This window comes from Hermetia illucens, chromosome 2 (genome assembly GCF_905115235.1).
Source record: "Hermetia illucens chromosome 2, iHerIll2.2.curated.20191125, whole genome shotgun sequence".
Lineage (NCBI taxonomy): Eukaryota > Metazoa > Arthropoda > Insecta > Diptera > Stratiomyidae > Hermetia > Hermetia illucens.
Window position 1 is genome coordinate 15,752,185 of NC_051850.1, and position 15,816 is coordinate 15,768,000.

At 46.1% G+C, this 15,816-nt stretch overlaps 1 protein-coding gene across 1 annotated transcript; it reads left to right on the plus strand.

The window, feature by feature from the left end:
* Positions 1 to 3,020: 3,020 nt before the first annotated feature.
* Positions 3,021 to 3,593, plus strand: LOC119647679. The gene has a single exon (XM_038048759.1). The coding sequence runs from the start codon at positions 3,021 to 3,023 to the stop codon at positions 3,591 to 3,593; it is 573 nt and encodes a 190-aa protein (XP_037904687.1).
* The last annotated feature ends 12,223 nt before the right edge of the window (positions 3,594 to 15,816 follow it).

Here is a 15,816-nt window from a genome sequence, read left to right on the forward strand (position 1 = left end):
TCCTGTCTGATCCTTTCCAAGTTGCTGATGTGTGTCCATTCCGCAGTCCGCATTCGTACCCTGCATATTACCCATCCAATTTTCATTTTTCGGCGGCTAAGGAGTTTCCTCGCATATTGCTCGACGACTACCACCACGGCGAATTTTTGGCCTCGAGCATTTACAGAGGTGATACCTATCCAGACATTGGTCCTCTGAACATCCACGCTTTATCGTGTCCTCCACTTCGACCTTTTCCTGTGAGGCAGTCAAGATCCCGGATTTCTAGAAAGCACATGGGCTAGGTAGAAATAAGAGCCAAATATTCTCTTGACCACTTCGCTGAACATAGTCTTGCTAGTCGTCTTCGGGCCGAGTTCTGCGAGGACTCCACCACCCCTCGTTTTCCATATGGAAGTTATGTCCGCTCTATTGTCTTCGGCCTTAATCCTGTAGCGGATTTTACTAAGGACTTCCGCCTTCCGTCGTCTTAATGAGCAGAGCCGACCGTCTAGTCCTTCTCCGTTTCCTCGTCTTTTCTGTTTTAGTTTGTAGCCTCCTTGTCTTTGGACAGATGTGTCTCTGGCGGCATAACTAGTTGCTTCCTTTTTTCCTTGTTCGCCTTCTTTTTTTCTTTTGCAGGACTGTTCATATATATTCCTGCTTTAAGAACCATGAGTTCACTTTAACAGAATCTGTGGAATTGGATCAGTCAAGGGGACTAGAATCTTCTTCGATGAAAGATTTTCGAGTCCGAGGGCCTGCGTTCATACCCTATGATTCTTTGTGCCCTCGACGCGAGAACTAAGGGATCTGGTAGTGTATGTAGAATCAAGTGGCCTTGAACTTTTAATAGGTTATGATGCGAACGCTCAGCATATTTGTTGGGGCAGCAACAAATGCAATCCTAGAAAAAAGAAGCTGTTTGATTTTACCAGTTCAACTGGTCTGCCAATAGCGAATATACGGTGCGCCCATACAGTCGTGGGGCTAAGAAGAAGTGAAGTAATTGAGCTTTTAGAGTGCTTGGAAGAGGCTTGCTCTATTTCCTGAGGTTCCATGATGGAACCTAGAGCTGTCGAGACTCAGGAATGCGTGAATATAAGAGGCTCGTAAAACGATCGAAACGAGACTCTTTTAGAGCATACTGTGAGGAACTGGAATGTGAAAGGGGGACTTCCAGGCTGTGCAAAGTCCTTAATAAAGATGACTCGATCAAGCTGGACCCCCCTAGAAATCCGGATGGTACTTGAACAAACTCCAGAGTTGAGTCTGTACAGACTCCCTTGGAAGTACCCACCCAGGAGAACAGGTCTCAGAAGTGGGAAGAAGTGAATTGGCGGTTTCTGCAAACCCTTAAAAAATAGAGGATGCAACTCTGAAGGGTGAATACGCGAAGGTGGTGTTCGTGGACATTGAAGGGGCTTTTGACTGTGCGCCCTTCCAAAAGCTCTGTGATGCTACCAGAGAGGATGGTGTTGACGAAACTCTAATAAAATGGATCCACGCTATGCTGTCGCAGAAATTGCTATGTGCTGAAGTGGGTGTTGATCCCTACCTAAAAACGGAAGTGACTAAAGGCTGCACTCAAGGAGGTGTGTTTTTGCCACTTCTGTGAAGTATGCTGTTCAACTCACTACTATGCGAACTGCAATACACGTTCAAGCTTATGCAGATGACTTAGCTGTGCTGGCTATTGGTCGAGATCTCGGAATGGTGTGTAGAAATACAAACGCGGCGTTGATTTGATTGACAGTTGGTGTCTTAGGCATGGACTTTCAGTAACTCCAAATAAAACCCCAATAATATTATTTACAAAAAGGAGGAAACTGAATGGTCTTTGCCTTCCCGAGATGAGAGGTACAACCCTTCAACTGTCCGAAGAAGCTTGTTTAGAACAAGCATATGAAGGTAAAGCATTGGAAGAGTCATTGGGAGAACTGGATTTAGTTTTCGCAATGCATTCCGATTTTCAGATCCACATACATCTGTTTGGTAGAAAATATGATGCTATCTTGAACCAAAGAGAAAACTGGGTCGAACCAGAAGAATGCGTGTCAGGATACACTGACATTTTCTACACCGATGACTCAAAAACAGAAAATAGTTCTGGAGCAGGAGTGTACCTCTCGAATAAATATGAGAAGTGGACTTTTCCTTTGGGACAATAATACACAACGGTCCTTCAGGTTGAAGTATGCGTGATCGTAAGGGCGGCAACCTGGATGATTGACGAACGGTTGAAGGTCAGGCGCATCGCGATCTGCAGCGCATCGATTCTGTTAGTACTATCTCAGGGAGTTCAGCGGTCGTTATGCTTTAAGAGGTCTGGAATGGTTCGCAAAATTACCACTTGTCATACGTGAAATATTAGTAGAATAAAGAAATTTGCGATAAAAAAGTGGATTATCAAAAGCTGACGTAGTTCGATTGGACACCGTTTCTCTGCATAACTATGCTTCTGGTGACAGCTAACAAGGTTGAAACTACTTTTACATCCAACTGATAGCGGGTTCTCTTTCGATACAATTAAAAAGTTATCATATAGAAAGCGACACAGTAGATATACCATGGTCTTATCAGCAGATTGATTGGCTATCCAGGGAAATACTAGATTGTTTGGTTGTTGGCCAAAACCTTGATACCATCTGTAGATATAGATATAACCGGTAACCCCCAAGGCTTTTGATCAATGGCCGCTCATTTATATCCATTCTTGGTAATGGTAATTAGAATGTATTGAACTCTTTCCAAAATTAGTGATGGGTCCCATGAAATGACATTTTTTTAGCTTAACTTTTCACGTTATCTTAATTAAGAATCCAATGGAAAATTTTCAATTAGAAAGTACACAGCCACCGCGTCAATCTCATCGTCATTCGGGTCAAATTTAACTATAAAAAGCCAGCTGAGAATATAAAACGCCATTCTCGTTGGACCCTTCTAAGTGAGTTGACTTCTTTTCAAGAATATATTACGTGAATTTGAAAAGTGTTTTCCTAGCATTTCCTCGTTTCGTTCTATTGTGCGTTGGGACGAAAATGAATATACAAAAAACAGTCATTTTCCTCTGTGGAATATTATCACTCCTGTGGGACACTGCTCAGAGTGGATGCTCCTGTACATCTGGAACTACATCTCCGGATGCAAATGGTGATCCTCACTACTTCAATGTATGCTCAGATGGGCAACAGATCCGAGCTAAGTGCCCTCCCTTAACATTGTATGTTGAAAGTACAGCCAAGGGCAATGTGACGAATTGTCAAGCAACATACGCAGGATGTTCCGAAACTTTGTCTGGTTGTGTACCTTGTCAATACTTCCCATGGCCGACAAAAGATGGATCAGATTCAGCGACCGGAACTGACGCAGAGGTAGAACTTCCCTCTCCAGTGAAATTGGCTTCAATGACACCTCCTGCATGCGACGCGGTTGGGCCAGCCGCACCATACTGTGATCCATCATATTACTGGAATTGCGAAAAACCTTATGCAACTGCGAAGTTAAAGCCATGCCCGCCTGGTTATGGGTTCTCTACACGCAGAATAATTGGTTGTGTTGATTGGTTTAATTGGAATACAGAAGACCCAGATACGCCATCATCATCTGAATAATATTCGAAATGTATTAAGATTGATTCGTTTGAAAATAAATAGTTCAACTGATGTTTTATTTAATGGGAATATCAATTCATTTATAACCATAGGACTCTCGCTGAATTTGGTAGTATCGTGTTTTATTATTGGTTCTAGGATGGCCTTACATAAGTAGAGTTTCAACTCAATTCTTTTCGTACATGTACTTGTAAAAGTCCTTGAAAGTTTCGTCCACTCCAGCTTAGCCGTGCAAACGCCACCGCGTATGTTATTCACACTAACTCTTGACGAGGAAACCTTTAGCCAGTTTGCCTTCCACAGCACCATTTCCACAATCCATCTGCTTCTTTTTCTGAGAGTTTGCAAGCATCTCCGTCCACACAATTGACGCATAAGGCAGAAAACGTCGCAATCCTTCGGCAAGAAATCTTCGTTCCAACATTTGGCAATGATTTAACAAGTTCCGTGGTGGAACTAGCTCTCCCTAGTGCTCCCGAAAGTTCATTTTAGCGTCAATTATTGCCCCAAGTATTTGATGGCTTCGAGATCATATGTGCACCAGCTTTCAGTTTCATAGGTTGTCTTTTCTACAGTTCGTTATTAAAACCATTTTCACAGTCTCTGTCGGCTTGACCACTCCATCCTCTAAGTGCTTTGTTCTAACAACTACAGTCAGGTCATTCACAAAGCCGACAATCGTAGCCTCTTCTCACTGAACAAGCACCCCACTATAAAATACATTCCCCAATAGGGGACCTGTGATACCCTCTCCTGTGTCGACATACTCTTTGGGGTCTACATCCGTCACGAACAAGAGAGTCCTATTTTAGAGTAATTCTCCATCAGAATCCTCCAATATCGGCGAACGCCTATATTAGACAACGCCCCTTTAATTCGGTTCCAATTAGTGGCGCGTCTCTGCACTGCCCCACCAGTCTGGAAGATGTCGTCGCTGAGTACAAGGACTTGATGGCCGTCTATCAAAAAGGGCTATGTGACGCTTGGGGCCCGAATCTCCCTCTAGCCATCGACGGATTTCCAATATCGCCTATACTTCCGATTGGAATACACCGGCGCAACCTAGGAGACCATACGACTCTCAGTTCCTGTGTGCATTTGAGAAAACCCCCGCGCGGACTCCACAAGCTATCTTTTATCCATCGGTAAAGGATACTGTGTCGTAACCTTGCAACACACTTCGTCTTCTACTTTGCCCTGGTTGGAAATTCCACAGCAAAGTTTCTCGTGAACTTTAGCTTGCGTGTAGCATAGTCCGTGGGGAATGTCCAGATTTCCCGAGGTACTTCGTCTAGGATGCTGCTGTGACCGTATGACTTCGCTGCCCAGCATCCGGATTCACGCAGTCTGGCGGCACCACACGCTGCATGTTATTTAATGTGGAGGTCTAGATGGATGAGATGCCGGAGTACATTGAGAGCATCTACAGGGCAGGACTGCCGAGCCCCAGTAGCGCCTGTACACGTGGTGCTTTGAATCCTATTGAGCTTCATCCTAATTTGCTTAAAGTATGCCACCATACAATAGAGCAGAACGTTAGGATGGGGCGTATCATAGCGGGTGTATATCCAAAGAACCATCCTTGGTCGGAGACCCCATTTCTTTGCACAGGTTCTCTTGCAGCCATAGAAGGCTATAAAGGCCTTCTTAACCCTCAGTTCTATGTTCAATCTGCAGTTTAGCTTTGGATACAGGATTACACCCAGATACTTTACATTAGAGGAAAGAACCAATCTTTGTGCATTCAGCCGTGGTGGGTGGAATTCAGGTATCCTATATTTATTTCTTTTTTCTTTTTGGGGTAGGGTACGTGAATGCATTTATGCACACAGTGTTGGACTCACGGTTCGGTACGGTCAAAGAGCTAGCCTGGAACCGTTTATCACATTACTTCGGGCTAGTCCCCGAATTCAACCTTCAAATCAGGAACTTCGTTTCACCAACGGGAGGGGAGAGGAAAAAGGAAATTGTGCCATCTAGCTCCTCCGCCGGTTGAACTCTATCTTCTTAGCAACGAGAAGGCCGGCTCCACCTGTCTGCGCTCCTCAATATCTTGTAAAATGTTGTCTGGAGTGGGATTCCCTGCGTTTAAATAGAGCTGCTGACGAACCCCATCCCACCCTCCACAAGAGAAAAAAATGTCATGGGCGTTGTCCCCAACTCCATTGCAAAACACACAATCCGGAGATCGCGCCTCTCCAATCCTGCGCAGGTAAGACTGAAAATCTCCATGCCTACTTAAGAAGTGGGTATTGTCAGTCCCACCATGCTTCCGATTCAGCCATGCATCAAAGGTATCTTTGGCCTGGTGGTAAATAGTATCAATTCCATTTTGGTTTGAGTTCATGCCGAATCCGCATCTTGCGGCCCACAGGTACACCTTCGCAACGCTCCTTCCATAATGCCGCTCATAATGAACGGAAACATCCCTGACCCTAATATCACCAAGTCGTCGGCATACGTCACCACCTCCCCCCCCCCCGTTGCTGTCCAATATTCGTAAAATCTCGTCCATTACTATTAACCAGAGCACCGGAGAGATGGCGCCACCCAGGGGCGTGCCTCTGTTCACAGCTCTGATCAAGCGGTTGCCTCCCGGCTCCGACTAGATAATCCTGGTACTTAAGATACCCCTCCAATCCAATACTGGTCAAACTTCCTTGATGGCATTGGCAATAACGTTGTTGAAAGCCCAATCTATACCGAAGAAGGCAGCCAGAGTATACTGCTTGTACTGCAGCGACCGCTCAACCGTGCCAATTACCTTGTGGAGGGCGGTTTCTGTGGATTTTCCTTTGAGGTAGGCATGCTGGGCTTTGACAAGGGCGTTGTTTTCATAATCGTCCTTAAGTGGATGTTCAGGACGCGCTCTAGAGTCTCGAGCACGAAAGAGGTCAGGCTGATTAGTTGAAAGTCCTTCGCGGATTCATGATTGTGCCTGCCCGCTTTCGGTATGAACGCCATTCTTGGTACGTATCCTCACGAGATGCAATTCAACAAGCTACGACACAACCCTTTCCTACCTGTAGCATGACTAGCATTATGCCATCTGAGCCTGGACATTTATTTGCGGAAAAGGTGTTTATAGCCCAAATGACCTTATCCTCGGTAATTACCGATTTGATAGTCTCGCACAGCTGGGGTGGTCGCAAACCCTCGAAGCAAAGTTCTGACTCACAGTCCTCCTCGCTGGCGGGAAAGTGCTTTTGAACCAGTAGCTCCAAGGTCTCACTAGAAGATTCCGTCCAGGAACCTTCCGACTTTTTAATAAAGGATGGGCTCTTATGTTCCTTGGACAGAATCTTACTGAACCTCGTGGTGGTACTTTCGATATTGTGACCAACTAGGACTGCTTCTTCGCGGTCCTGATGGCCGACTTGTACTTCTTCAGGAAGTTCTTGTATAGCTACTAATATTTATGCCTGTAGCAGATGTTGACGATTTCTCTGTTCAGCTTCCTGAGGTTGGAGAAATTTTCATTCCACCACGGTGGCTCTTTCTGCTGTATTCAGCAGGGCACGAGATTTTAAAGGCGATATCGAATGCCTTTTCCAGAGCCCTGACCTTTGACTCCAGTTCGTCTGTCGTGCCAATCTTACCAATTTGCGCGCCATAAAGCTTGTTCTTAATTACTTGACCAAATTTTCTCCAGTCGATCCTCTTGGGGTCTCTGAAGGGTTTGGAAGCCTCATCGTATCGTCCCATTTGTTTGCTGAAGGGTATGGGAAAGTTGCCAGAACGGTTGCCATCTGGAATGGGGCATAGCAGCTGAGGAGAGGTGGGTTGAAGTCACACACTGTCGTTTTCGATACTGTTCGGCGGATCAAAATGGGTATTGGAAGGATACCCAGAAAATAAAACCAACATGAAAGAAGAGAGAAGAAGCAAAGTTACGGGGCAGGAGCTCTGAACTCAGTACTGGCGGCTTTTGGGAGTGAACAAGCGCGCTCCCAATCATCGATATCCCCCGATCGCAATGTGTCGGTAGTGGACAACTTGGCCTCGAACTAAGGACGGAGCCGCAAGTCCAGAGATCGCACCGCGGAAGCTACAACCAAAAAGAACACCAGGATGGTTTGTGAATGCGATGGAGGAGCAAATATTCATGGAGGTGTGGTTAGACCTGCATAGCAAAGTCTGCACCTCCACGGATAGAGCTCTCCATTTTACACAAAGCATCGACGTCTAGGAGATGCTCATTCCCCACTAGAGGACCCAATTATTGATGGAATAGTGAACTTGCCAGCCTTCGATAGATTTACCACAGAGCCAGACGAATGGTTCAGATGGCAATAGGTAGGATCGATCAATGACAATAGGAGCATAGCTGTAGAGAAGCCCGCAAGAACCTCAAGCTCGCCCTCCAGCGGAGCAAGAGGGAATATTTTAAGGAGCTTTGTTCGGAAACGGACATAAATCCGTGGGGTATCGCCTATGAAATCGTGGCAAGATGCTCTTGTTGAAAATAATCCAAGGGTTTGTTCCCCAGCAAGAAGGGGGCACTGACACCTGCCAGTGCCTCTTGAATGTGACACCGATTCCACCAATCACCAGCGACGAGCTGCTGGAGATCTGAAATCCAATAGGCGCCAGCAAAGCACCGGGTCTGGACGGCATATCGAATAAGGCCCTCAAACTTGACGTCAAATGTAAACCGAATATGTTCGCGGAGCTGTTTGAAACATGCATATCCGAGGGTATCTTTCCTGGTCCATGGAAGCGACAAAAGCTGGTGCTGATTCCTAAGGATAGCAAACCTCCAAGGGAACCGTCCTCCTGTAGACCCACATGTCTTCTAGACACTATAGGGAAAATGCTGGAGCGGGCAATACATAATAGATTACTGCCGGTCGTCGAGAGCCAAAGAGGCCTTTCAGATAGGCAGTATGGGTTCCGTAAAGTCAGATCAGCCATTGTTGCCATCAAAATGGTTACTGGCTTGGCGGAAAATGCAATTCACGGAAGGGGTTCTACCAGCAAATATTATGTGGTGGTGACCCTGGATGTGAAGAATGCATTCGACTCGGCCAATTGGAACCTTATACGAAAGTCTCTAGCGACCGCACCGCTACCTTGCCGCTATTATCCATAGCTACTTGCAAGAGATGACGCTTTGGTATAATACAGATAATAGACCCAAGGAGTACATTGTCTTCGAAGGGCTCAGGGCTCTGTACTGGGCCCACTACTGTGCAACATCCTGTATAAAGATGTACTTAACCTTCAGGTTCCGGAGGAGGCCACGGTGGTGAATTACGCCGACGATGTAGCACTGGTTGTGGTCGCAAAGCATCTTGAACACGCTTAGTTGTACTCAAGCGAAGCAATCAGTGTCGTTAAGGTTTGGTTAGAGAGTGCTGCTCTCGTGGAGGAAAAGACGAAGGCGGTCTTCATCACCATGCGCCACTAGAGAAATTAAGCCTGTATTGGAATCGGGAATCGTATCATCACTTCCAAGCCTGGACGAACTGTTGGGTGAGCTTTCTTCCGTTTTTGAATGTGTAGCTTACGTGGATGATCTCCTCATTCTTGTTGAGGGGAGCACTCGCCGTGAGCTGGAGCAGCAGGCCGCCGAATACATGCGCATCGTTAACGCGTGGTCCATTAAAGTCGGTGTCGCCATCTCAACGGATAAGACCGTTGCGATGATGCTAAAAGGCATCCTACATCGTCTGCCTTACGTAAAGTTGAATGGACTGTCTTTACAGATCCGGCAGAAAGTGACCTACTTGGGAGTCACGACCGCGGAACGCATGTCTTTGGTCGCGCACTTGCGCGAGCTTAGGCTACGTATTACAAATTTAGCGTGTATGTTAAGGCGTGTTATGAGTGGATTCTACGCAGGAGAGCTTCTTGATCCATTTATGTCGGGCTCTTCCTGGCATGTTCTACGTATGGGTCCCCTATGTTGTGTGATTTGGCGCTGACGGTCAGGGGCAGACAGCTGCTCTACGCTTGTCAGCGAGTGGATTCGTTAGCGTGTCTTCCAGTGTGTCGTACGGTCTCGACTGACGCCATGCAGGTCTTGTTGGGTGTTCCTCTTCTTAATATGGAGGTAGTCCGGCGTGCCACGGCCTACAGGGTCAGGAGAGGCGTACCTTTGCTGCAAACAGATTTAGTAAGTTTTAACCAGGTTGAAGGGCTAGGGCCGCGTGCGGTCAAAAAGGTGTTATACGAGAGTGTTACATCTAAGTAGCAGCTTAGATGGGATGAATGTGGGAAAGATCGGGTCACATATAAGTACGTCAGACATGTGTCTGCCAGAGGAAGTTCCATCGTGGATTTTGGGGTTGAGATGGGCTTCCTCATGACTGGGCATTGTAGCTTGAATGAGTTCCCCTTCAAACGCAACCTTGCCTCGAGTCATGGTTGTGTTTTATGTGAGGCTGACTCGGAGGACTGGTTACATGTTCTCTGTGTCTGTCCAGCGTACAGTGACATCCGCAATCTAGACGACATGGGCGTTCACGTATTGAACGGTATCTTCGATGTTGGCCAGTGCCTTGCTAACAGTGGGACACTTAAATGCGGTATTGCGTTCGCGCGTTCTGCCTTCCGGCGAAGGAGGGAGCTTCCCGACGCTGCGTCGCTTGCAGCTGATGGGCGAATGGCCTAGTGGCCGCGGTGGTTAGCCACCAGTTTTGTGTGTTGTCTTGTGATGTCCTTTGTATTGTACTGTACGCAGAGCGGTAGTTAGCTGGTGAAACGTTCCGTTGCGGTTCTCCGCCTCGGGCTGATTCCAGTTAACCCGTTGGGGAGTTCCATCGCCACGTACTCGAGGAGGGCGATCAGACCCGAGTCTGCAAGGGACTCATCTGAAGTGGCTCTGCCACGAAGCCTCACCGGAGGTTATCTGGTACCATGGGAACCGGGATGGCCTTCTGAGAGCACATGCTCCAGGCAAATTCCTGGAGGAGCAGATACTCACGTTAAACCCGCCAGGACTTTCATCACTTCTAAGCCGGCCATCAAATACTTGGGGGTGATGATAGAAAAAAAGCTTAATTTTAAGCAGCACATAGAGCATACTTGCGAAAAAGCATCCACTACGAGTATGGCTCTGGCAAGGATGATACCGAATGTGGGAGGATCGCGATCATTGCCAAGGGGATGAGTTCTATCTTGTTGTATGCACTCCCAGTTTGGGGAAAAACACTGCATGCTTTATGCAACGTACATAAGCTGAGTACGGTCTACAGAAGAACAGCCTTAAGGGTGTGTTCTGCCTTCAGGACCGTATCGGATTTTTATTGTCCAAACTGCAACAGGGTCTGAAAGGACCCAGCGCATGTATTCTTCCAAGGAGGAAAGGAGGAACCTAGAGGAAACTCTAGGTGAAGTGTTATCACCGGAAAATTTTGTTCTGGGAATGGTAGCTTGCCAGGAGGATTGGGATGCAGTCAATTCCATGGTCGCAGTAATTCAGGATAAACTGCGAAGAAGAGAAGAAGTGAGGAAGGCGCGGTTACGAACCCTGCGGGTAGATGGAAGAAGATCTAGCCAAAGTAAGCTAACTCCGCCCCGTGACGTAATGTTTAAAGGTGGTTCCACGGGGTAGGGGGAGGCAGTGGAGGGTAGTTTTAGTGGCACAAATCCCACACTCTGGCGTGCCCAGGCCAGAGATTTTTTAAGGTCCGTGCTGGTTAATTTCACAGCAGGTCCACCATGTAGCAGAACATGATTCGAAGGTTTAGGTTTGCATATAGCTGTGACCTTAGCAGACTCTTCTTGGGTTGAGCTCATTTTCTTTCACATTTTAACGCGAATCTAGTGAGCCCTAAGGGTCCAATCACTGGAATTAAGAAACAATATTAGAATCCCTTTTTTGCGCAGATCAAATGAAACATCAAATTCAAACATTGAATTATCAAGAGCGGACACAGTTGAATTGTGCATCTTTTCCGGAAGAATTGTGCCTATTATAGCATTGGTGACTATTTTTAAATAGAATTGACAGCGGGTCCTCTCCCTTTGCAATTAAAACGATACGATGGAGTTGGAGAAATCGATACGGAATTTTTGTCAATGCGTTGACGTTCTGTTCAATAAATACGAAATTACTTTGTTGTTCGCCAAAATTTTGACACTCATCATTGCTATCTTGGTTGATAACCTCTAGGTATGTCGGACACTCTATCAATGGGAATATTTATATCGATAGTAATACGAGCAACTTGACGAAATCAACTCATGCGTAATCATAAGGTATTTAGGTAGACTAACATTCCAGAAATAAACAATTGTATTTCCGCGCTATTTTATCGGAAAAGTGGAATAAGAATCCAGCATGATCCCCTAAAACTAAAAATGGATACAAAGAGATTTGACAGGAGGGTTGTGCAAGATACTACTGAGTAAGTTTGAAAATTAAACGTCAAGTGGGTCGGTCAAGAGTTGTAAATTTTCATCAATATTTGGGTAAATATAGGAAGGTCAGGATAAAGATAGAACTTGGCTACAAAAATTAAGTCCTTCAAGGAAAACAACCATAGGCGATGCCCTCGTGGAATTACTTCACTTAATTATTAATCCGTGTCATCGAGTATATTTTACCGATTCAAGAGTGGTATCGGTTTTTATTACCAATTATAACGATGGGTCTTCCTTACTGCAATTCTACCCCTCCAAACAGCCATATGTTTTTAGGTACATATTTCCTTCGTCTTCACCCTCTTTGGTGACTGATCTGGAATGTCAAGCTGTCGAAATCAGGAAATGATGTCAAAGTAACTGGCCCCTGGCCCCACTTAGGCACATACAATATCCATGTGGATTGTCAGCAAGTAGCCTTACAGCGTAAAAAATTATCAGTTGCACGGTTTGCATCAGAAAAAAATCTATTTAAAAAATTGATCGACAAAAGAAATGGTTTTTTTCCGCTTTAATTAGACTCTTGTCTAATAATTTCTTTACTTTTCGCTTTAATTAAGAATCAGACAGAAAACGACTATAAAAGGCCAACTGGAAATGTAAAACTCCATTCACATTTGACACTTCCAAGTAAGTTGTAACACTTTCAAGAATACTCAGTTTCAACTGGTATTCCTAATATTTTCTAAACTTTTTTGTCCTCATTTTTTTTATTAGGCGTCAAAATGAATTTACTACAAACAGTCCTTTTCTTCTGTGGAATATTGTTGCTCGTGTGTGGTACTAATGCCCAAAGTGGATGCACTGCCTGTACATGTGGAACCACATCTGCATCAGAAAACAATGACCCTCACTACTTCAATGTATGTTCAAATGGCCAAGAGGTGCTTGCGAAATGTCCTCCCTTAACTTTGTTTGTCAATGGTACCGCAGATATCGCCGATTGTCAACCTTATTATGGGGGTTGCTCTAGCGATGTGGCTGGTTGTGTACCTTGTCAATATTTCCCCTGGCCTCAAACTAACTCAACCCCTCCAACTCCTGTAGTTCCTGCTTCAATGACACCGCCTGCATGCGATTCGATAGGACCAGCGGCACCGTATTGTGATCCTTCATACTATTGGTTTTGTACAAGTGCATATGGAACTGCAGAGTTAAGGGCCTGTCCGCCTGGCACTGGATTTTCAACTCGCAGGATAATTGGTTGTATTGATTGGTATAATTGGAATACAATACAGTAACAAACGGATTAATAAAATTGGCACCATTTATTTTAGAATATTTTTTTATTAAAGCATGGAGCAGCTGCTTTTTGATGTTAATAAGAATATTGTTCAAGGTTTTTTTGGAGTAGGGTAGACTCCCGCAACAGCACGCTGTCGGACTACCAACTAAACACCTCCCTGTCATCAGAGAACTAACCTGGAACCGCTTGACATATTACTTCGGGTTAGCCCTCCCGCTCTCCTGGCTTTGGGAGCCTTCAATTCTGGGAATCCCATTCACCAACGGGAGGGAGGAAGGCAGACGTTGGTTCAGGAAACTCCTTGCCATCTGGTTCCTCCGCCGGTCGAATTCAATCTTCTTCGCAATAAGAAAAACCTGAACATAATGCCCGCTTTAGCATTTCTTCGACAATGATGGGAGCTCCATGGTATCTGAACAAAACTGTTGACGAAAGCCGTCCCAACTTTCACAAAAGAAAAAGGTGTGTTCAGCGTCGTCCGCCACTCCATTGCAGAACACACAATCAGGAGATCGCGTCTTCCCAATCCTGTGCAGGTAAGACTGAAAACCTCCATGTCCGTTTAGAAGTTAGGTAAGGAACTAATCAATCTCACCGTGCGTTCGGTTCAGCCATCGATCTAAATTGACAGCTGCATCCCTGTCCGCTGCTGCTTTGATTTGCTCGAAGAAGCTCATTTTCGGGTCGCTACTGGTTTTGACTACATAGTCAACTCGCCGATCGATATCGGATGGGGGGTCAGGATTCTCTTTCTGGTCAAGATGAATACTGGCTGAAACCATGAGCATCAATATGAGAAGTCTGTTTTGCGCTTGTTCAACAGTGCGTCCGGCAACGAGTGCCGCAACATCAACTGCATAACCGACCAGGCGCGACTCTTCAGGCATATCGGGTCTCAACAAACTATCGTAGGAAGTGTTCCAAAAGTCCAGCCTTAGGATACATCCTTGTGATAATACCGACGTGGCTTCCACCCTTCTTTAGCCCAAGCGTCTTGCAGAGCAAGAAGCGATCTTTCCGATAATCCCTCATTATCCGCAGGAGATAGCTGGGCACGTGGAATGAGTTTTATAATGTGAACAGCATATCTGTCCATCTTACGGAATTGAAGTTATTTCAGACATCAAGCATTATGAGGAGCACTATCTGTCAAGATCAGCGGGTTTGTGCCTCGGCTCGATGAACTTCATCTACGGCATCCACCGTGGATCTCCCTGTCCTGAAAAGCGGGCAATCCTCTGTGCTTTCCGCGTTATTTACATCAACCCGTATAGGACCGCATTGTACGGATCCATCTGGTCGGTACTTTGTATGCAGAACTTACGCAGACCTTCGCTTTTCCGGGTAACAAGCTTATAGAAAAATCCCCGCGGGTGCTCATTCATTTCGTTGACAAGGTTCTGCCTGTGGTGCATTCCTACTCGTTGGAGTATAAACTTCTTGCTAAACAGCGGAGCTTATGACACTCCCTCCGTCTGGGCCCTTCCGGGTCATGGAAGCCTCACATGCTCTCATTATCAGGTCCATCACTGAGTTTACGAAGTGTGCGTGTTCCAAGACCTTCGACGAACTTCCCGATGTTCACGCTCGCGACATTCCATAGGCAAGATGAACGCTGGGTTGATGCACACCGGCAAGTACCGTCAATCATTTCGAACGCGACATAGTGGTGGTCACTTGCCGAGAAGTCTTCCAGGACTCGCTAACCGTCCACCGATGGTGATAGAGATTCCGACGCAAAAGTGACTCCAGGCATGCTGCTTCGCAGCCTGGGAGCCGAAACGTAACACTGGATCCAGTGTTTAATACTGCGAGCCCGGTTCTCGCCGCCATTTTCAGAATCCGTTTCCCTCTGGAGCCCGGCTGAAGCAAGCCCCATTCAAGGGCTCTAGCATTAAAGTCATTGCCTACCAGAATTTGCCCCTTCATGTCCGAAATAGCGTCCTCTAAAGCATCAAGCCGGCATCGACAGCCCGGCGTCGTCTCATTCGGTGTCAGGTAAACGCTAAAAAACGTTATCCCTAAACACCGACTCGAGACAAAGCCATTCCCTCGAGACAAACCCATTGGGTCGACCTTGGGCAAGAACACCGAATCAAATGCCACCCCGAAACCAGATGACAGCGGTGACCGATAAGTTGAGACACCATGAAGCCGGGTCTCTGTTTCGGTAATACTCGCTGGTTGGCGCTAAGTCAGACTTTACCTCCGCAACGAACTGTACTAGCAACTGGTGAGCAATTGCACTCCGCTACATGTTAATTTGTTAAATGCGAATCATGCTATTTGCGCCCTAACCCTTTCTAGTTCTGCCCACCATCCCGAGCTCGCAATGTGTACAACGCTCTCACCAAATGCACCACGATCCCTGCAGAAAACGCAACTTTTGATTTCATTGCATCGCTTAGTGATCTACCTGACCGTATATCCGGTATGCCGTCCTCCTGTCCTGTTCCTTGCAAGTTGCTGACGTGTGTCTACAGTCCAGACACCAGTAGCACTTGATAGGGATTATTCGCATTCATGCCCTGCATACTATCTTGTATCTTATATCTTTGAGGAGATGCTGTTGATTGTGAATTGTGACTTTGCGACAATACTTTTTGA

What these genes read in the sequence shown, in the direction of transcription:
- LOC119647679 (XM_038048759.1), top strand. Translation starts at nt 3,021, where the DNA reads ATGAATATACAAAAAACAGTCATTTTCCTCTGTGGAATATTATCACTC.